At 37.3% G+C, this 23,989-nt stretch overlaps 1 protein-coding gene across 5 annotated transcripts in view; it reads left to right on the forward strand.

The window, feature by feature from the left end:
- Nucleotides 1-23,989, forward strand: part of ZNF385B (zinc finger protein 385B) — a 439,136-nt gene that overhangs the window by 209,917 nt on the left and 205,230 nt on the right. The window contains exon 1 of one of the 5 annotated variants that reach the window (XM_023730520.1): nucleotides 10,282-10,412. The exons of the other annotated variants lie outside the window; for them this stretch is intronic. Within the exon in view, the coding sequence (XP_023586288.1) occupies nucleotides 10,403-10,412 (10 nt within the window). The 5' untranslated portion in view covers nucleotides 10,282-10,402. Of the gene's footprint in view, nucleotides 1-10,281; nucleotides 10,413-23,989 lie in introns of those variants that run through there. 5 annotated transcript variants of the gene reach the window in all.

Below are 23,989 nucleotides of genomic sequence, written 5' to 3' on the forward strand. Positions count from 1 at the left end.
GTCTGTATGGTGGAAATTCTATGTGATGGTGTGTTCCCGGACATCTCTCCCAACTCTGCATTCAATAAATGTCGTCTCCAGTCTATGTAACACATAGCCATTTACATACTTGAAAGCTGCACCTTGATTTTTTGTACTATACTTTTTATCTTTCCTGTTGTCTTCTAACCTTTTAATCATATTTATATTTCCCCTTTTAACTGTCTAGAATTCTTTATTTTCCCTTACGTTGGAAAACCCTAGGCAGGTAAAGTGCTTCAGATGACTCAAAGCCATTGCTGAACAATGTCTCCTGTAGCATTTTAATAAATCTTTGGAATTAAAGCATTTTCAATGGCCGAAAATGGTTCCTTTACATTACAAAAAATAAAACTCTTTTTATTTTTTTTCTGGTTTATGAGGTGGCAGCAATAAATTTGTGTAGACTCTGTTCTCAACGGGAAGAAAACAGACACAAAAAACAACAACAAAAACTCATGTTTGCTGCAAGAACTGTGGATAAGATGAACAAGTAGAGAAAAATACCTTAACTAAATCCTTAAAGGCAAAACAAAAACGAAGGAAAAAATATGCTTTCTCATCCATTCAGCTTGAGGAGGATCGATGACTAATTAGGTGGACAATAAAGGAGAAAGCCCTAGTGAGGAACTATTTTAGGAACAAAATTCATTGGGGGGAAGTAGCAGGAAAGCACTTTGATATAGGAGAATATTAGAACTATGGCAAACTGAAAGTGCAGACTACTACTACCTACCTTGGTTTCCTTGGATGCTTGTTTTCCAATGCTTCTAATAGAGAAAAGGAAGAGATGAGGTAAGTACATTATGAGCATCACCAAAACTATTTTTAGGCTGAAAATTGGAAATGATATTCAGTACTATGGTATTCTGATACTCCCATATGATTTTATAGTTAGAGGGTTATAGAAATTCTTATTAAATACCAGTATGTAACCAGTGCCCCAAACTGACTTATGGATAGGATGATCCTTAAGAGACTTAAAGAGGAATAGAGTAATATCAATTCGCTCTTTTCTTATGGTGAAAAGTCTAGATGCATGAAAAGCCATTTTTTTTTGGCCAGGGTTTGTTTGATTGCAAGAAATAGACTTACTCAAGCTAACTTAAGAATAAAGAGCTTTGTTGTGAGGATACAACAGGGAATCTCAGGAAATCCAAGAAAATAATTGCAGCAGGCTGGGACTTGTGAAAACTGGTAACAATGACCTGGAAAACCATCAGGAACTACCTTTTCTCTCAAAGTCAGTCCCTACCTTTCATGGTCCCTTTCTTGCCTTGCCTGCTTTTTATGCTCTGTTCTCCTCTCTCTAGTAACCTGTTCTTTTCCCCCGTGAATGTTTGCTTGAACATGGCTCCCAGTGAACCTGGTCAGAGCTCTACATTTTCCAGTGCTCACCCATCAATGTCTCATGTTCCCAATTCCAGATTCTTGGGAGTGGGAGGCGGGGGATTGGTTGGAACATTGTTTTGAACCAGGCCACCAGTCATCTCTGCTAATCATCTCTGACAATAAATCGGTTACCACTGAGTCAGTTCCAACTCATGGCAACTCCATATGTGTCAGAGTAGAACTGTGCTCCATAAGGTTTTCAATGGCTGATTTTTTGGAGGTAGATCACAAGGCCTTTAAACCAAGGTACCTCTGGGCCGACTCAAACTTCCAACCTTTCGGTTAGCAGCCAAGCACTTTAACCATTTGCACCAGCCAGGGACTCCTCTCTGATGATTTAAAAAGAAAAAAAAAAACAAACCTGGTCCACTCAGCCTGTGGCTGTAATGGGATAGGGTCACGTGGTACAAAGAAGGGTCACATTAAGCAGAAGAGGCTGGGGCTGGCAGGCAGTGGAAATGTGCCTTGTATTCTATCTTAAGATTAAATTGGGCAAGAAATAGCAAATCAGTATCTCTGAATCTCAAAATACTTTTTTTTTTGCACAAGGATGGAAAAATTACAGTCTTCCGAACTGTATTATGCCACTGCATCCCAAACATGTTAAGTGATGTAAAAAATATAATACAGATTTTATTATGCAAGTTGTGCTGAAAGACACACAACATAAGGATCTGGAATTTTTTTAATATGCATAAATCTGATTGCCTTCAAGCAAATAACCGTGACAGAATAAATCTAGGTGGAATTAAAAAAAGGAAAGAAAAGAAAACAGGCATTTTTATCATCCATTGAAGCTTCTTTATATGTTGTGTAGATTAGCACTTTTGGAAAGAGATGTGAGCAAATAAAAAGAATGGCATCAGGAAACATTAGTCTTAATGCACGTTTCACAAGATAAGGGGCTCCAGTAGCCTCAGCACTCAGTGGCTGGCGTGAATGGAAACTCCATAAAGATTTAGAGAATGTATAAATATTCTTAAATTTTTTTTCCTAATCCAGCTGGGTGACAGTAAGCAAAGTAATTTGCTTCTCTGGGTCTCAGTTTCATCATTAATAAGTAAGAGGGTTTTGAGTCATTTAAGTATTGAGATTCTGTGATTATACAAGTATTCAAATTTTCAGAACATCTACAGGTGATCCCCGACTTATGATGGAGTTCTGTTCTGCTGACTCCATCGTAGGTCGATTCTGACATAAGCTGAATGCCTCATTTTTTTTAAATATAGTTAGTATTGCTTTTTGTTATCGGTATCTTTATAAATCTGATCTCTATTTGTCTTTGGGAATTGGCAAGAGAATGATAACATCAGCAAACTATGTGCTGCAACACTGTATGTAGTACATATTACTAAGATGTTAAAAAAAAAAGGACGTTCATAAATGTAGTTTGTTGTAACTCGAATATGTCATAAATCAGGGACTACTAGTTAAATCTTAAAACTATCTGCATTCTCCATTTGAAAGCAAGTAAAGTCATTTTTCCAGACTAAGTAAAATCCTTTATCTTTTCTTTACTAAGATGGTTCAAAATTTGTATATATATGTGTTATCTTGGATAAAGTTTATTACTGATAAAAATATTTTTATGGCTAATTTAACAGTATGGAATCAGATGAGGGAAAACTGTAATCAAATGCCTCTAAAATTGTAATTCAGCGGTTTTGAGTCTATTAAACTCACATCTGATAGAATATTTACATTATATCCAGTCTTGTTTACAAATACCTGCTGTAACCAGCCCTTGAATGAAAACAAAACCCAGTGATGATTTTTTAAGGGATTTTTTAAAAAAGATTTTATGTTGATACAGAGGAAACCCTTTGGATTTCAGCTCCTAAAGCTGGATATACCTAAACACTTTCGTTTGCAGAATATCATGTAACTTCAAAATTGTCCAACTTGTCCAAAGTTTTACGGTCTTGTCCACCTCCCTCCAAATAGATGGCTGTAGGAAAACCAGGAAAAGCATGTTCTTCCCAGCTCGAGATCACCCACAGGGGATAAAGAGTTACAAAACATTTTGCTGCCCTAAGCAAACTTCACCTGAGAGGACAAGCTGGCTTTGCATAAAAATAAGCAAAGTAGAGTGAGTGCCTGCCTACTAGGCACGTAGAGATTAAAAATAAAAAAAATAGCATTTCTAATTTAACTCTGTTGAAAAGCTTGCCTTGTCTGAGTAGTGTTTATCTTAAGAAAATCTACATTGCGTTACTTGTACATCTGCTGTCCAGAGTAGGAGGGGCGCAGGTGCTCTTCCGGTAGCATCGTTGATGACATAATAATTCTTTTGATGTGTCCAGTTCTGCAAAGATCTGATGTGTTTGAACCATGTTAATTATTTGACACAATGTTGTCATGGAAATCTAATGGTAACATTGATAGAGAATAAACAGTTTAATGAGGACTACCATGTTATAAAATGTTTCTGGGGAACCACATTTCCCAGCATATAAATGATTCTTTCAAGTAAGTTAAACACTTAGGTAGAAATGGCAGTGCCACCGTAGTGTTTGAAAAGATGTAATGCCTTGGAAAGAATCATGCATGTAAGCCTATCCCTGAGCTGGATTACTGCCATCACTTCTCTGCAGGCTCTCAACTCTCATCTATATGGATGCAGATACTACAGGTGAAGACATTAAGTCACTGAAGAGTTTTCGGGATTGATGGCTGAAGCTTACTATAAATATTGTATTGCCATTATCCTCATTCCCTTTTATCTTGTTTATTTCACTCCACTTAGTATGCATTAACCTTTTGACTTGATCAGTGTGAGCCCATTGTGTGTGTTTAGCTTGCGTACTTGCCCAGGCTTATAACCTTTCTCTAGTGGAATCAGGGAGTTATTAGCGCCCGAAAGAAACTTGAGAATTTGGCTATTTCTACAAAGCTTTTAAGCAAGGTTGTATAATTAGCTAAGTTGTATATCCATCCAGGTTTTATAAACCATATGTTTTCTTATGAGTAGCAAAACCTCTCCCACTCAAATCTTTAAAATGAGCTTTTTTTTTCCCCCGGTTTGGTACCAAAAAAAGTAAAAATATAGAAAAAAGTAAATATAAAGTAAATTTATCCATAATTCCACAGTGTTAACATATTTTGGAGTATTTTCTCCCAGATGTATGATATGTACATAGGCACATACACAAATATTCACATTAATATGTAATATGCATATTTTTACAAGGTTAACCCTTATTGTACATCCAGTTCTACATCATTCTCCCCACTTGCTATTTAGTGAACATTTTTCTATGTCACTAAATATATGTTTTAATATTTCAGAATATATATGCACCATAATTTATTAGCCCATTCCTCTGCTATTGGACTTTCAGGAGGTCTCTCATATGACAATTTTGGTTTCTTTCTTTTAATTCTTTGTTTCTCTTTTCTTGATCTCTTCTGGATTCTCAAACCAGAACACATGTTGTTGTTGTTGTTAGGTGCCGTTGAGTCTGTTTCGACTCACAGGGACCCTACGTAAGAAAGAATGAAACACTGTCCAATCCTGAGCCGTCCTCACAGTCATTGCTGTTTGAGCCCATTGTTGCAGCCACTGTGTCAGTGCATCTTGTTGAGGGTCTTCTCCTTTTTCGCTGACCCTCTACTTTACTAAGCATGATGTCCTTCTCCAGGGACTGGCTCCTCCTGATAACATGTCCAAAGTACATGACAGAAGTCTTGCCATCCTCGCTTCTAAGGAGCATTCTGGCTGTACTTCTTCCAAGACAGATTTTTCATTCCTCTGGCAGTCCATGGTATATTCACTATTCTTCACTAACACCGTAATTCAAAGGCATCAATTCTTCTTCTGTCTTCCTTATTCATTGTCCAGCTTTTGCATGCGTATGAGGTGATTGAAAAGACCACAGCTTGGGTCAGGCACGGTTTAGTCCTCAAAGTGACACTTATCTTTTTAATACTTTAAAAAGGTCTTTTGCAGCTGATTTGCCCAATGCAATGCATCATTTGATTTCTTGACTGCTGCTTCCATGGTCATTGATTGTGGATCCAAGTAAAATAAATTCTTCACAACTTCATTCTTTTCTCTGTTTATCATGATGTTGCTTATTTGTGAGGATTTTTGTTTTCTTTATGTTGAAATGTAATCCATACTGAAGACTAGTTCCTTTGGCTCCTGCTTTGAAATTGTAATGACAGATGTATTTCAGGAGGTGAATTTTTAAAACATTGTCTCTCCTAGAATGACAGTGGTCTATTAAAACTGTGCTAGTAAGTGAAAGGTTGCTATTTTGCCATAAAATCATAAACATATAGACAAATGAGAGATAGTTAATAGATACACCAAACAGAAATAAAAGTTTAACCTCTAAGGTTAAGCAATTCTGATGTCCCCAGGGGTACTCTGATTTCTTTGTGTATAGTTAGTCAAAAATAATTAAAACAACATAAATTTGTATAGCAATTTATGGTTTCAAATGTTGTCACATTTAGTTGGCTTGATCCTCATACCACCAAGATCACAGAAGCTCATAGAAAGGTGAGTGAATGACCCAAGGCCAAATAGCTAATTAATAGCAGAGATAGAATTAAAAGAAATCTTGTTATTTTGACCTCTTAGCATACCGTATTAATTGCCGTCTAGTCAATTCCAACTCATGGCAACCCCAAGTGTGTTAGACTAGAACTGTGCTCTGTAGGATAATCAATGGTTGATTTTTTCAGAAGTCAATCGCCAGGGCTTTCTTCCAAGATACCTCTGAGTATACTGGAACTGCCAACCTTTTGGTTAGCAGCTGAGTGTGTTAACAGTCTGTATCACCCAGGAACTCCTTTATGAATTAGCATATGCTAAGTATCCAATACCTGGCAAGGATGCCCTCTTTCTTTTATTAATCAGTCATTTACTTTTACAAGGTTTTAGAACTTTGAAAAAGGCCCCACGTTGTTACTTTTATGAATGTTTATAAACATAACAGAAAATTTTAGGACTGAAACGGACCACAGGAATCTGCTCTAACAATCCTTTATTTTATAACTGAGAAAGCAGGCTCAATGATGTTGGGTAACTTTCCAGTCTGTAAATTAGATGTTGGTTTTCTGGTATCCATCTCTTCCAAATTATTCACACCATTCAGGACTTAAAAGGTACGCAGTCAGTACACAGTTGGCACTGGACTCTCCAGTTTGGAGATGTGGAGCTCCTATGTACTTGTTCTTCCTAGTATTGTGCCTTTTCATCAAGTACTGCTACTTTAGGCCTAGTCAGATGAGTGTCCACTGCAGTCTCTGGCTTATTCTCCTCTGCCTTCACCACGCTTCACTGGAATATTTATGCAGTTTCCTGTCTTCGTTTTATTAAACTTCTGTGGGGATAAACTGTCTCATAGCTTTCCTTGTATGGTTTTAATCATTTGGGAAATCCCAAAGGTTTATCATAATTGATTTGGAATCAAAGGTAGTTTTCTCAGAAATACATTACTCCTAACATTTAGAAGAAGGTCCCTGGGTGGCGCAAATGGTTTGCATGTGACTACTGATTTAAAGGGTGGCATTTTGAACCCACCCAGTAGTGCCTCAGAAGAAAGTCCTGGCAATCTACTTTCATAAAGATTGCAGACAAGAAAACCCTATAGAACATTTTACTGTAACACATGGGGTCACCATGAGTCAGAGTTGGCTCCACAACAAAGAGTTTCGTTGCTATTCTTATTAAATTTCTAGTTCTTCAGTGGTCAATGTCTTAGTCATCTAGTGCTGCTATAACAGAAATACCACAAGTGGATGGCCTTAACAAAGAGAAGTTTATTTTCTCACAGTCTAGTAGGCTAGAAGTCTGAATTCAGGGCATCAGCTCCAGGGAAGGCTTTCTCTTTTTGTTGGCTCTGGAGGAAGGTCCTTGTCATCAATCTTCCCCTGGTTGAGGAGCTTCTTAGGTGCAGGGACCCCAGATCCAAAGGATGTGCTCTGCTCCTGGTGCTGAGGTCCTCCTGTCTCTCTACTTGCCCCTTTTATATCTCAGAAGACATTAGCTTAAGACACAATCTAATCTTTTAGATCTCATCAACATAACTGCCACTAATCCATCTCGTTAGAATTTACAACACATGGGAAAATCACATTAGATGACAAAATGGTGGACAATCACACAACACTGGGAATCGTGACCTAGCCAAATTGATACACATATTTTTTGGGATACAGTTCAATCTATGACAGTCAGTGATTCTAAAACCACATGCTGGTTCAGTAGATCTCTGGTGCTCTCAGTTATCTGCATTTTTAGTGGGCATGCTAGTGATTCTTCAGGTGGTTTGCAGACCATACTTTGGGAGTGGGAGGGAAACTGTTTTAAGTCAATACATGGATCATTAATTTTTAAAAAGCCGCTGCTAGGAATGATTTCATTTCCCAAAAATATCATATTTTATTAAATCTAAGATTCTTTTTATTCTAAGTCACATCGGTGTTTCATGTATCACTAAGTGGGTGGGGAACCCTATCAAATAAACTATGACACAGGGCCTTAAAGAGAGTACTTCTCAAACTATGAATTATTCACATCAGCAACTCATCGCTTTGAAATTTCTGTTCAGAGGGATTTGGCAATTTCTTCTGCCTTCAGATGATTACTGGGCCTGAAATAAGCAAAACTTTTGCATGTGTCACAGCTTCTTCTGCTTGAGGTTACCTTTCTTTCTTCTATCCTCTAATGCAATTAGATTGCTATTTTGCATGAAAACCTGGAATTGGTGTTAGTTCTCTAATAATGAACATCTGCTTCACTAATAACAAATATATACCTTACACCTGTTTCTGTGCCTGTCTTTGTACACAATGAGTTTTTTTTTAAAACCTAATCATAATGTTGTAGTTTAAAAAAAATTTTTTTAAATGGCAATTAAACTCACCACATGTAATTTCAACAGTGATATCACTCAACTAAAGAGACAACATGAACAGCTCTGACCACGTTTGTGTGTGCACTGACATTGGCTTCTACAGTAGTGAGTGCTGCCTTGTGGATGGTTATCCTAAGATGGGGTTAATTATATGATGCATTCAGAGATGTGAAAAAAGTGAGCCTTAGAAATCAATGTAATATGATAATAAAACAATTTGCAAGAGAAACTACCCTCATCCTAGAGGCTAGGTAACATAATGAGCTAGAGTAAAGGTTCTCAGAGTACAGTCTGGGACTAGTAGCATCCGCATCACTTGGAACTTATATAAATGCAAATTATCAGACCCTACCCCAGAAAGACTGACTCAAACTCTGTGGATAGGGCCCAGCAGTCTGTTTTAAAAAGTCCTCCAAGGGATTCAGATGCACACTGAGGCTTGAAAATCACTGGTTTAAAGTCAAAGGGTGGGTCATAGATAAGAAAAAAGGCCTCCCTACCACATATCCAGAAAAATGCTTATTAATATATAAACACATACATCCCTGCTTCTGATTGATATGTGGTTTACCCAGTATGGGAATTTAAATGTGTAATCCTTCAAAGTGCTACATTTAAATTGATTGATAGATAGAGATATATATGACATAGATATATATGACATATATGCTATAGATGCTAGAGATCACATATATAATAAATAGATAATATCTATGATATAGATTGATATGCAAGAGTCCTACCTTTCATAATGGCAAAAGACAGACCCTGCTATGTTTTATGATTATCATCTTTAGTCACCTCTCTCTCTCCTATTCCCTTGGTTCCAAATTATCCTGTCTTCATAGTATTTCCCCATCTTTGCTTTATACACTTATTTCCCCTTTACACTTTTTCTTAGACTGGCTCATTTTTCATATTTTCAACTTTTCAAACTTAACCATAAACCCATTGCTGTCAAGTCAATTCCGATTCATAACAACCCTGTACTCAAAAGTAGCTAGTCATGTGAAAGTTGAATTCCAAATTAAAGGATAGGAGAGTATAAAAATACGCACAAATACCTATAAAACTTTACTTCTTGACTATTTGGACCACAGAAAGGTAGAGTTTAACTGCTGTCTTCTGTCTTTATAATGTGTTAAAGATAGTATCTATTGCAGGATAATTTAAAAACAATTGCTAAAACAGGTAATGTTTGGAAGTGTCATTTTTTATTTTAGAAAATATAGTCTCAGAAATCACATTCAACTCATTGGCTTTAGTGTTGGCTGACATGCTATATATTCTTCCTTTGGGCCCAGATAGGTTTTCTCTTTTTAAACTGCTAATACACATCCAGTAGAAAAATGAAAAGAAGTGAGATGTCCCTTTGTTAAATGTTCACCACAATATCCTTATTGCTTTAAAACTAAGGCTTGTTCTTTCAGGAGAAACCTATTTCAGAAATAATTATCTTTGTATTGGAGTCAAACAAACAGTCCATTGTAAAACTGAAATCTCATTGGAAGCTCAAGCTCATAGCACCAAATAATAAATATATTTGCATTTTCTGGTCCTTGGTGAGTGATACAATTTTAATACTCAATCGCGCTTTAAAACATGCATATTATACAGAGGGTTATTTGTGGCACAATTTCTTTTTAGTTTATAGTGAAATGTATTTTAAATTCTTAGAGAAAATAACATCAGGAGGGAAAAGAGGGTAGTTATATTTTTAAATATGATTTTATGAACTTGTTTGCATAAATTTACATTTTTTTCTTAGTGAATTGAGCACAAAATTTTACTTAAAATTTTAAAGAAACAGCATGATCAATTTGGAATTTATATCTGAAACTCCAGTGAAGTAACCTACTTTTCCATAATTTGTTTTTTGGCTCTCTAGGCTGAGAAGGCAATGTCTACTGACAGTCAGTGTATTGTTTGTTAGTTTCAGACGAGGTACACAGTGAGTGAGTGCAGTCAGTCCAGTAACCCAGTAGCCTTAGCATACAAGGACGAGTTTGTGAAGGCTCACACTCAATCTCTAATAACCTGTGGCAGGTTAACAGACTTCTCAGCTCCTGCTACATTTGTTATACAGAAATTATAGACTGGTTGAATTGATATCACTGAGAAACATGCTTCTAGGTAAGTAGCATAACTTATAAACAGCAGATCAGTTTTAGAATGACAGGAAATATACATGTAGGTATTTGGCTTTGGCTGTAATTTTCCAGAATGGTATAGATCTCATGTGTAGTGCTAAGATTAGTGTTATTTGTCTGACTAGAGTTTTAGGTGCTGAGGTTTGGCAATTTAGAATGATCTTGGAAATGTGTGTGTAGCTTAAAGAAGCAGCCTTTGAAAAGATAAGCCTAACATTTTGGGGTTTAATCAGTAGTTGTTATGGATGCTAGAGCCTTCATGATCTAAATGTTAATATGACTTTTTGTTTAAAACTGCATTGGACTTCTATATGTTGTTAAAATGTTGTGATACGTCTTCTATAATGGCCTGGATCTGCATGATTATCTTATTAATATTTAAAATGAATGCAAATGCTAGATTGTCGGCTTTAAAATTAGTTTCAAGTAGTGGATCATTGAAAAGGTGAAGTGTTAATATGTTGCATCATTTTTAGTAATACTCACAATGATACTTTATACATTGTAAGATATTTTTAAATATAATGTTTACATGCATTTGTCTTAATAGAAATCTGGCAAAATCTTTCAAATAAGATAGGAAGCTTTCTCATTTTATAAAAGAGCATAATTATGTTAAGGATTTCATTGGAAGTTGCATATACATTTTAAAAACATTTTATTGATAAAATGCTTCATTTACTGTCAAGTTAATATTATGAAACACTAACTGATCTGTAGAAGAATTTAAGCTTATGGATTCAGAATTTTGTGGCTTGGATTATTTATTTGAAAAAAAAAAGTTTCCTAATAGAATATGTCAGTAAGTGTACAATGAATTGAGGAATTTTCTAGTTAATAAAGGCCAAATAAGCATCTGAAATCTCCAAAAAGCAGGTGAAAACATCTTTTATTGCAATGGTTTGTATTTTTATCAGTTGGGCACATGACTTCACATGTGAGAATAATTTCAGTCTTCTATTGTGGAGTTACTCACAATACCACTATTTAGGGATGTTTGATAACCCATTTGGGACATAGCAAACATAACTACTTTAGTAGTTTAAAGATAAAATTACTTTGTTTGACCTAAATATTAAGACAGTTTGCACAGAGAAAGCCTATAATTGATGATGCTTTTTATTTTTGTTTTTTTTCAGGGGGGTCTGTTTCTACTGTGATTTCTAGCTGAATAACCTACTTGATATCAGTATACTATACTGAAGAGAAGTACTGTCTAACCTGTTGTCATCAAGTCGATTCTGACTCATGGTGACCCCATGTGTTACAGAGTAGAACTGCTCCATAGGGTTTTCTTGGCTATAATCTTAACAGATGCAAATCATCACTCCTTTCTTCCAAGGTACTGCTGGGTGGTTTGAACTGCCAACCTTTAGGTTAGCAGTCAAGAGTAGGCCATTTAAGCCACCTAGGGATCTTAAAGTACTGTCTAGGAGTTAGGAAACGCAAATTTTCGTCCTGGTTCTGCAACACTTCTCCTAACTGTGACCTTGGGCAACTCACTTTACCTCCAAGGGCTTGGATAACCTCCTCTGTAAAATGATTTCTTAAAGTTTTACTCTGTTTTTGCTATTCCAGTCCTATCCCCTTAGTTTTCAGTATCCTGTCACGTTGAAGACACTATATACATGTATAAAATACACTGGAAATTTTAAACAAGGGTCATCCTTTCACATGTGAATCCTCTTCTCATCGTCTAGCTCCAGGCAGATCATAAGGTTCAATGAGAAAGGTAGGGAGAGAGCGATGTAAGTGATTTGGGAGAATGGTCCCCGCCTTTGGTAAGTGCACCTATGACTCTGAAGCAATCACCGTCTTGTTTATCATTTATTAAGGTCCTAATACACATGCGTATGTTTCGCAGCCCTTAAAGTCAGAAAATTCTGGCCAGTACTCACATAGAACATAGATAGACAAATAGATAGACAGGCAGACTGATGGTGTCAGAATAGACAGAAAGAACAAAGTGGTCCTGCAGTTGAGATCATCTATATAGTAATTTCTCGCATGTAAAATCTTAATATATTTACACACATGACATCTCTATTTGCCCAAGATTTCTCCATTTGATTGAAAATTAAAAGTTTGCAGTTGGAGTTTTTCTACCGTTTTACTGAGATAATTTCCACTGTGGCCGAGGTGACAGAGCATGAGCTTCAGATGACAGGAGTTTGAATCCTACCTCCTCCACTTCTCAGTGGCTTCTGGAAAATTTCCTGTCCTTTCTGAATTCATAAATGAGGATATGAATATTTATAGGATTGCTGTAAGGCCAGGTAATATAAAGTGTCAAATGTGGTACTTTGGCCTTTAAATAGGGGACCAAGAAATGGTAGACAATTTTTATTGTTCTTATTAAATTATCAACTGTTTATTTCTATTTTCAGTCATCATATTTTCTAGGATTTCTAAAATTGTATGTGTTTTATGAAGTTATTTACTTCAGTGTTCCAATAAGATGAGTGAATTATTTTCCACTGTGAATTTAGAGTCAACCAGAGCTAACTCTAAATTATAGTTGTGAGCTATAATTATTTCAATGGTTAAGACCATTTTTTACTTCTGGAAGGAAAAAAAAGGTTACATTTTACAGTGCGTATGAAAGAAGTATTTGTGAATTCATCTCTGTCTTCTATTCATACCTGGGTTAAAATGAGCCATGGTGTTGAACAGTTTCTTGGGAACATTACATAAATTTACTTGTTCTTGGCCACATAGCAGTTGGGAATATGCAAACAGGGCTGAAAGGAACCAAACAGCAAATTCTCCACAGGACGGAAACCTAGTATTTACCCAATAATCAAGCGGGTGATGGTCACTAAGGTGGCTTATGACTAAGTTTTCTTGTTCATAGTGAATGAGAGCTAGCATCTTTTCTTAAAGAACTTCATGTTAATGTATTCAGTGGGACTAGACTAAAGCACAGTTTTGACACAGGCATTTGGACATCAGAGGCTCTCTGTTCTTCCCATTTCTTTCCACTCCAGTATGGAATGCCCTCACATTCTCCTTTCCACTATCAAACTGGCTTTCTACTCTTATTTATTCTAAAGTATAAATGTCTGATAGTGGTCTATCAATATTTTCTATGTATTTTCATTTTAACACATTGAAAAAATATAAGCTAAAATCTAAAGCCCTAATTCATGCAGTTTTAAGCAACTGCCTATGGGTTGGAAGGTTTTGGAGAAACAAAGGGTTGTATCCTCTAGATCATGTATTGTCAATGTCCAGAAGTGGGCACAAATTCATTCATGGAGGGGGGCAAAAATCGTACCCTTTTTATGTATAAAGCATAGACATGCGTATAGTACAGAAGCAGACATATGGTATATCCGTGATATTAAAATTTCATGGGGGATAGATTAAGAAAAATATGTTGGAAAAGTCCCCTTCCAAACCCAAATCAAACCTACTGCCATCAAGTCGATTCTGACTCATAGTGACCCTATAAGACAGAGTAAAACTGCCCGATAGGGTTTCCAAGGTTGTAATCTTTATGGAAGCAAACTGCCACATCTTTCTCCTGTGGAGCAGCTGGTGGTTAGCAGCTTTTGGTTAGCAGCTGAGTGCTTCAACTTAAACATTATGCCACCAGGGGTCCTTAAAGGTCCCTTGACCGGGGGGTGGAAGGGGGAGTGGGGGATGGGCAGGCAATAATGAAAAAAAAACAGTTGAGAAACACTATTCTAGATGAGGTTGTCAAAGGACTCTCTAAGCCTGAGGAGTAAGAATTTTATGTATTGTTTCTAAATGTTTTCAGTATGAAATAACTTATTCCTGATTTAGCACTTATATTTGAAACAAATATTTATGTTCTAGTAGTCAAATATTGACATTGTTGTTAATTACTGTCTTTAGAAAGTATTGTAGAAAAATGATTTAAATTTGGAAGGCAAAAGTATTATTGCCCATGAAGGACATAAACCTCCCCCAAAAAACCAAACCCGTTGCTGTCAAGTCAATTCCAATACACAGCGACACTATAGGACAGAGGAGAACCGCCCCATAGGGTTTCCAAGGAGCAGCTGGTGGATTAGAACTGCTGACCTTTTGGTTAGCAGCCAAGCTGCCTCTAAGGCTCCATAAAGGACATAACCAAAAAAAAACCAAACTGATTGCTGTCTAGTTGATTCCAATTCATAGCGACACAGTCCACTCTAAAGTAAGTATTAATCCTTTCCACTTAAAAAAAAAAAAAGGAGTCTTCTAGTATTCCTAGTAAACCAGTGACCACACCTGTTGACATAAATCAAAAATAGTAATATTTAAATTAAATCTTTTGTTTAATAGAAGTCCTTTAATAACAGGTAACCATGGAGTAGTGTTCTCCATGCCAGAGTGTGACTTTGTAATTCTTGGCTCTGACAGTAGAAAAAATAGGAGTTTGAGAAGCAGAGTAAAGAGAATGCCATGTGTAGTCAACTCATTTTTCCAGCTGAAGTAGCCCATAAGTAATGGAATTCAGAAAGCATTGATGAAGCAATTATTTAAGGACCTTCCTAGCTTTCCAGGGATGCAATTATTTAAAGCTCTTCTTAGCTTTCCAGGAAGCTGGAAGAACAGAGTTTCACAGCGCAGACAAACATCACATTTCAAAAGCATATGAGAAACCAAAGAGCCTCATTTGGAATAAAATATATTGGCTCAGATTCTGTCTCTGTATGCTTTAAAAGTCATACCCTAGAACATTTTGGAAAAATTTTTTTACTTTAAAAAGCCATTAGGCTAATAAGTTGGGTAATTTAAGAATACCTATATGCTAAATGACAACCTGGAAGTTCTGGCTAAAAATCTGTGTTCTCTAATCCATGTAAAATTTTCTTATTTAGATAATGCCATTCCACTGGAAGAATCTGAGAGTTTTCAAAACAGTGAGAAGCATATGTTTCAGCAAAAATGATAAGATTTGAAAGATGACTGTACCCTTTGAGGCCTGACCAGTGAAAAAATTTCCTCAACCTAAAAATCTAAAAATGCCATCCCAGGTGATGAGAATAATCTTCACATACTTGAACTTGGAACCACAGCAATGTGAGGGATTACATGATTTTGTTCATCCCTATTTATTATTTAACAGTAATGAATGGAAGTTTTCCTTCAGTTCATCACATTGCTTTCTGCTTTCTTTGATGTTGTATACAGTTTGGCTTTATTTATTTATTTTAACTTGAACTTGGGAACCTTAACACAAACATTATTTCAGTTAAGAAATCTGATGTCCAGACAGTAAAGTGACTTAACCAAAATGATCTATCTAGGAAAGTTGGAATTACAACCCTATCCAGTACTTCTTTCTATCTATTCATTGTGCTTCCTGCCCTTCTAGGGAGGGTGAGCAAGAGACCTGGCTCCAGGGTTGGTTTGATAATTGATTTGTTCCAACTATATTGGTTCTAAGTCTCAAATGATGTAGAAGGAGCTGTGTGTATCCTATGCTATATCAGTCAGAAAACCCTGACTGTACACTGGAGGAATAATCAACTGAGATTTTCAAAGAGAATTTAATTACAGAGATGTGGGCAAGGTTGAGGGTGTCAACAACTCCAAGAGGTTGGGGTGCCTATTGACTAGTCATCAGCTGTCCCACCCCTGATGGGGAAAGTGAGATAATGGAGGTGCCTAACTCTGGTGAGAACTGAAACTGGAAGAGTGACTGCTCCATAGGAGCTGTTGTCATAGAAAAATGCCACTGCCAGAATACAAGCGGGGAGGGAAATAGAAGGAAATGCTCCAACTTCTCTCTTCTTCTGTTCTACTTTCTCCTGTTGGTGCCTTCCATTGATTGAACCCAACCTAAAGCCACAAGTACTGCTGTTCACAGAGGTAGAGCACCAACTCCCCACCTATCTTAGTCATCTAGTGCTGCTATAACAGAAATACCACAAGTAGATGGCTTTAACAAAGGGAAATTTATCTTCTCACATTCTGATAGGCTAGAAATCCAAATTCAGGGCATCAGCTCCAGGGGAAGGCTTTCTCTCTCTTTCAGCTCTGGAGGAAGATCTTTCTCATCAGTCTTCGCCTGGACTAGGAGCTTCTCTGTGCAGGGACCTCTGGTCCAAAGGGCATGCTGTGCTCCGGGTGTTTCTTTCTTAGTGGCATGAGGTCCCCACTCTCTGCTTGCTTCCCTATCCTTTTATCTCTTGTAAGATAAAAGATAATGCAGGCCACACTCCAGGGAAATTCCCTTTACATTGGATCAGGGATATGACCTTAGTAAGGGTGTTACAATCCCATCCTATCCTCTTTAACATAAAATTACAATCACAAAATGGAGGGAAGCCACACAATACCGGGAATCATGGCCTAACCAAGTTGACACATATTTCGGGGGGACACAGTTCAGTCCATGACACTACCTCCCACACAAAAGTGGCAAAGAGAGAAAGGATCAGGGAGCAAATAGAGAACAACCAGCACACATGCTCTCCTAAACTCATCCCAGAACTCATCCACAATTTAAATTTTAACACTAACAAATGGGAGTGGGGTGTTCCTTTAGAGCATCACATTGCTCTCTGCTTTCTTTAATGCTCAAGACATAGTTTGGCTTTTTTTTTTAAACTTCAGCCTGGGATCCTTAACACAAACACTAATCGTCCTACACAGTAGCAGTGTGCATGTCTAGTGAGGAATTGAGTGCTCTTTGCTCCTAAAAGAAATGGTACCAACTTTTTGTACTTTTGTTCTTTTGACCAGGTTTTTTATGGTATTCTGGTGTTCCAGGGCATCAGCTGTCATGTGTCACAGCTGCCTATGGGCCTGTCCATAGCAACTCTAGCTCCTAGTTTTGAATTCAACTATTTTCATTCTTTTATGAGTTTAGAAAAGAGATAAATATTAATTTATTCAGTCAACAATTTTTTTTTTTTAGCATCATTATGTGCCAGCCCTGAGGATATCAAAGTGAGCAAAGCAGAAAAGGTTCCTTCCCTTACGGAATTTATCTCTCAACTGCTTCTAAATTAGGGCTTTGAGACCTCAAGGAATCTTTTAATCTTCTGATTTGTTTTGTAGGGGGTGGAAGAGGGCACATTTTCTGGTGCTTCTTAAGTTCTGAATGGATGAGGTTACCAAGTAAATAGATGAGGTATTTGCCATATCCTATTTCATATCATTATTGTTCATTCAAAAAATAATTTCTAAGCATCTTCTATGGGTTAGTATGCAGAGATTGAGATATTAATAATATATCTCAGTGTTCAGAGCACTGCTGGTCTAGTTGGGAAAGATATATACAGGGAACTACAATGGTGTGTGTCAAGTGCTATGGGACTAGCCAGTGATTCTGTTGTTTTGGATAAGGGTGACTGTGAGAGTTGCGGTAAAAACCATAACATCCAGTTTCCTGTCTGCCCAGGTGAGCAATTTAAAGCCTCACTGTTAGTAATGTGTGCTTTTCTTTAATAGGAGTCCCGTAAGTACGCCCTAGTGAAAGCAGGGCTTCCCAGAATCCACTGGCTTAAATTAACTCCTTGAAATACATGTGAAACAGTTCCAAGCACAGTGCTAACACTGTTTAGCGGTAAACCACTCAGCTGTGAATTGGGGAGCTCAGAAGAAACTATGGATTTAGAGATCATTGTACTTGTACTTTATACCAGTAGTAGAGTTCTATACTCTAGAAAGATACTCACTGAAGCTATGAAATTTGAAACCACATAACCATGAAAAAGTTGTTCTAATAGAAGTTGGCATTATTCATATATCTTAACAGCTGTAACCACAAACTCTTTTTGGCCACTTAGGACATCATAGCCCTTATCATGTTTCCAAATATACACCTTAAAATGCTTTTCTAGTCCAGAGTTAGGAGCCCTGGTGGCACAGTGGTTAAGCGCTCAGCCACTAACCAAGAGGTCAGTGGTTTGAACCCCCCAGCAGCTCCACAGGGGAAAGATGTGGCACCTTGGAAAGCTGTGGAGCAGTTCTGTCCTACAGGGTCTCTATGAGTCGGAATTGACTCGACAGCAGTGGGTTCGGTTTTCTGGTTAGTCCAGAGTTATCTGATTCTCTAATATATTGAAGAGGAAATTAAACAGTCCTGTTTTTTTTAATCTAATTGAGACTAAAAATTTTCCCTGGCAGTACAATTTAGACATGCCCAGGAGGTTCATTCTTTCTAAATGATAGAAACATTCCTATGGAATGTATTTTTTATCTCTTCCTGCCTCTCTTTCGCTTATTTTTTTAGGGGGTTGCGGTGTCCCTGATAAACACAAGGGAAACTAATACTAGTTAATTTCCATTAGGAGGATAATCTTTAGGTACACCATAACATTTATAGTGACTGGATTCACACCTTAGCTCCTACCCTGTTGACACCAGCCCGTGCACGTGGTACCATGCCAATGGTTTAGCACTCAAAGACCTAGGAGACCTCTACAAAGCAATTTTCAGATTCTCTTTTATCGTACTATAAATCCATATTTGGAGGTTCTCATTAGAAAATATAGCATCAGTGACAGTTATTTTAGAGTTTTGTTTTTGTGTTTATTTTTGTTTTGATGATGAAAGAGTTTTAGCAATTCATGTGCTATGTAATACAGTGTGTCCACAAAGCTGGGAGACAGTGTAAGGTTATTTTTAAACCGTATGTTAGTGATATTTTAAAATAGTATGCTAGGCATGCTTTTCTTCAGCCTCCAGAGACCTTTTAAGATTAAAAAAAAAAAACAAAACCTGTTGCCATTGAGTCAGTTCCAACTCATAGTGACCCTGTAGGACAGCAGAACTGCCTTATACGGTTTCTAAGGCTGTAAACCTTTAAGAAAGCAGACTGCCACATCTTTCTCCTGTGGAGTGGCTGGTGGGTTTGAACCTCTGATCTTCGTAGCCGAGCATTTAACCACTGTTCCACCAGGGCTCCTTTGTATCTAAATGTAAAGCAATGGGGCCAGTTACTAATACGCAAAAGGACAGCAAATGCCTTTTTTCCCCGTGTTTCCAGATGTTTTGAAAACTCAGTGTATTAACTTTTTACATATTTACCATCATACCCATTGCTCTACATTTAGAGGTCTTTTGCCTAAAAACATATTGAATATAGTGTTAGAAAATGTAATTTCATATTATTTAACAGTACTTTTATTCTGTTAGTTACCTAATTTTTCAGACAGCCTATATAAATTGACCCCTTATGCCAGATTTTCATCAAATGGTAAAAAATATTGCAGGAAAACCTCTACTCTAAATACCTTAGAGTTAGAATTATCTAAATGATTCTATGTCTTTCTCCTATATTATTATACGGTTAAATCAATATATGTCTTTGTATTTTTATCTTTGAGTAATGCCTGTGGCAAAGGGGACTCAATAGACATTGTTTCCAAATGTTTGTCATTGTTGCTGAAGATAGCTATTTTGCCTTAATCAGTTCTTACATTGTATCCGGGTATGAGTGTATCAATTGTCTACTGGATTTAATGCCTCCTAGCTGTCTAGTAAGACAGGAAAAGGTTCAGCTATCAGTCAGCCAAGTCTTGTGCTCTGACACTTCAATGCAAAGATAATTCATAATGTTATATAGACAAACACAAAAGACTTTTGTGTCTTGGTTTCTCACCTCCCTACCTTACTGATTTGCTTTTTTTCTACTTCTGATAAAGGCAATGAAATCCACCTGTGTGGAATAAATGTGAGTTACTGATATAAACAAATGACTGGAAAAGTCACAATGCCACTCGCAGAATGACAGCTTGTTACAGGATTCTTCTTTCAACAATAAAGCCCACAGTCTTTGCACCAAGCTTAAGCGTGAAAGATACCATGTTATCCTTCAGCATTTAGCAATATCTATTACTTGGGCTTTCATTTGTCTTCAGGCACCCCTTATCTTGAATAATGTATGTCACCTTCTTTCATATATGCCTAGTCTTTCTGATTACCCTTGGATATATAGACCTTATTTATTAAGCCAGCATTCTCCCTAGACCAGTGTCCTAAACTTGGAGCTTTGGTATAATGGAGCTAAATGTGAATCAGAATTTATTTCCTTTTCTAATACTTCAAACATGCTCCCCCTTTCAAAATATATACACACAGTCTTTCCAGGTGAAATCTCTTACTTGTTTAGGTTTCTAGAGTTCCCATAGAGAGAAGTTTCTTTGGCTTGAGAGTAGTCATGTTTTACATACATCGCAACAGAGATCTTCTGTGCCTGGAGAGGAAAAACCGTATTGAGATCATCTAGTTGTGAAAGGGCTATGTATATGAGTTATGGGCACATTCATTTACTCAGCGATACGTAATGACTGCCTACTATGTGCTAGACTTTGTGCTAGCACTGTGTCTCCAGTGGTGATATTTCTTTTCTCTTAGCTAGCAAGGTGGAAAGCAAGAAAAGGAAGGGTACTAGTATTGGGAAATGCAGATAGATATTATGATTAGAATTAAGATTATTTAAAATTTATTTTGTTCTGATTTTATTAGCTAAATATTTAAAAAAATTAAAGTAAAACACAACATAGTAAAACTTAAGGATATAGAAAGGTATGTAATGAAAAGTAAAAATCTTTTTCTCTCTCCAAAACTTCTAATCCTCATTTCCCAAAATAAACATTGGTAATAGATTTTGGTGTGTTTCAGAGTAAAACAAAACAAAGCAAAATACACAGACACAAAAATCTCTCCAGATATATATGTGAAATAAGTGAAGAACATATATACTGTATTTTTACGCAAATAACATGTGCCTTCTATATTTGTTTGCCAACTGCGTCCTCTCCCTGCAAGGTATTTTTGTAAGTACTGCTTTGCCAATTTTCTTTTACATGTTGCTGTAAAAAACATGTGTGTGTGCATATTCAAATGCACACAAATGGTATCATACTATATATTCTACGTCTTTATATTTTCACTTGGTAACGTATCTGATATATCTTGTGGCTTTTTTAATAGAAAGACTTAAATATTTGTCTCATTTTTTTAAAGACAATCTCAGTCTCAAACTTCAGAAAATTTACAATACAGTACAGAAACTTTTTTTTCCTCAGTAATTTGAGAATAAGTTGTCAGTCTGTAGCTCTATTGCCCTGGAACATCCTAGAGTGTATTTTCTACCAACAAGATAATCTCCTACACAACCACAGTGCAACCATGAAAATTGGGAAATTAACACAGATGCATTTCTACATCTAGTCTTCAAACCCCATTCAAGTTTTGGCAGTTGTCCTAATAATGTACTTTGCAGTTAATGACTTCATTTCAAAATCACTCATTGCATTTAGTTGTCATATCTATTTAGTCTCCCTTAGTCTTGACTAGTTCTCAGTGTTTGGTTTTTCGTTTGTTTTGTTTTTATTTACATGATCTTGACTCTTTTGAGGATTACATGCCAATTTAGGTTTTCTAGTGTTTCCTCTTGATTAAAACTTTAGGTTATGGTTATAAGTCTTTGGCAGAAATACTATGGAACTGGTGCTGTGATCCTCTCGTGTCCTACCAGGTCTCACATTATTTTAATTTCTCATTACTATTGATGTTGACTTTGATCTCTTGATAAAGTTGGTGTTTGCCAGGCTTCTCTACCATAAAGTTATCCTTTTCCTCTTTATATAATAAGTATTTTATGGAGAGACTATATAAATATCTCATTCCTCATTAAACTTTCCATTTATTCATTTATTTCTATCCACATGGATCATAGTTTCCTATTTTTACTCATGAGTTATAATTAATTACTATGATTGTTTATCTTAACTCTCAAATTGTCCTAAATTAGGCCAAGGGGAGCTTCTTTAAGCACACCACTGTGTCCTTTTGACTCAGGATCCTTGCCATTCTTTGATCACTTCCTTGCTATCTGGCACAGTAAGATAATGCAGGCAAACCTTCTACTTTCCTTACCCTAGCCCTGCTTTCACCCTTTTCTTCAATGAGTCTTGGTCTTTTTAGTGGAGAATGGTATTTAGAAACCAAGATCTGAATGCTCATTGCATTTGGGGTATTACAGCCATCAAGTCCTCCTAGTAGACAGTGCTCTCTCTCTATATATAAAAACCATGGGTTCTTACTGATACCCCCAACATCATAGAGTTACCCTTATTTTCTCTCTTTCCTAATTTGTGACTCAATTCTCTAACAGTGAGACACTGGCTACCATTATCCTTAATATATTTACTTATTGATCAATTTCCCTGTGTGGAACCAATCTCCCACTGTCACTACCACCTTTCCCCCATGCAGATGCCTTCCTCACCCCATATGTGCTCTGACACAGTATATAGGGCTACTGCCTCTCATGTGGAAGCCCTCCTCACCCCACTCATGCTCTAATACCCCATTATAGGCTGCTATTCACATCTAAGTTCCTTCAGCACTTCAGCACTTCATGCTGGACTACCCCCATGTGTGGACACCTTCATTACGTTGCTGGGACTCTGACTCTCCATGTGAAGCTGTCTCTCTCCCAACCCTCACTTTGATCTCTCACCCTGCTCAGGCTCCAGTACTTTGTGCCAGGCTGCCCCCATGTGTGAACACCTTCCTTACTCACCAAGTCTATGATCCCCGCATACTGGGGAATCCTCCATCACAGACACTTTGTTCACCCTGTTCTATTCTGACACCTTGTTCTGAGTCACCAAGTCTCCCCCATGCCACACCAAATACACACTATGCCTTGCTCTTCCCCATCTAATGGCTTTAGGAAGGAATTATTCAAGAAGATGAAAGAGAGAGTAAATTTGTTTTTTTTTTTAAATTATTATCTGGTTCTGGGCAATATGGTGCTATAAGCAGAAGGACCACATCGTCCCTTCACAACAAAGATCCAAAAAACTAAGCCAAATGGAGAAAATGGCAATCCTGAAACACTAAGCATCAAATGAAGAGATGAAGAATTCAGCCAAGCACTGAATGGAACAAGAAACTGACAGAGAACAGAGAACAAGGAGAGATACAGAGGTCCCATATCAGCTAACGCAGCACAGATCCACTGTCTTGGACTCCTATCAGAGATCAGCGAACAGTGGGTGGGAGAAAGCAGCGTCACAGAGCTTCCAGTACGAGACAGAACAACCGATAATCAGCGATATACACTTTCCCACCCCCCCACCCTTCTTCACCCCTACTTGGCCTCCTCTGCTTCCTGTGATCACAGTCTCTTGGCCAGGAAGCACCTACTTCGCCCCAGTGTCTCTTGGATTCCACCTGGCTGCATTGGCCGGCTCCCTAAGTGCCATTTGTTGGCTGCTGGTGTTGCTTTTTCCTACTTCTTTAGATTTCTTCCTTACCTCTCACCACCTCCCCCTCCTTTTTCTCAAATACCTGGCTCCATGCACCATCTTTGCTTCCTCCTGAAAGGCTGTGAAATGCCACTTGAATGTGAAACTACTTCTTGGCCCATGCTGCCACGCTGGTGGGATCCCGGGGCTTTTTTTGTTTGTTTGTTTGCAATTGTTTGTTTGTTTTCTTTTTTGTTTCTCGAATTGGGAGCCCGTCCTAGTTGGGCAGTACTGCGTGGCTTGGGACCTACCGCCTCAGTTTGCACAGATGCGCAGAGGGATCCCTGAGAGCATTTCTTTTTTCTTGTTTTTATTTTTTTTTTCCTGTTTT

Source organism: Trichechus manatus, unplaced genomic scaffold, assembly GCF_000243295.1.
Source record: "Trichechus manatus latirostris isolate Lorelei unplaced genomic scaffold, TriManLat1.0 scaffold00037, whole genome shotgun sequence".
In the NCBI taxonomy this organism is placed as follows: Eukaryota; Metazoa; Chordata; class Mammalia; order Sirenia; family Trichechidae; genus Trichechus; species Trichechus manatus.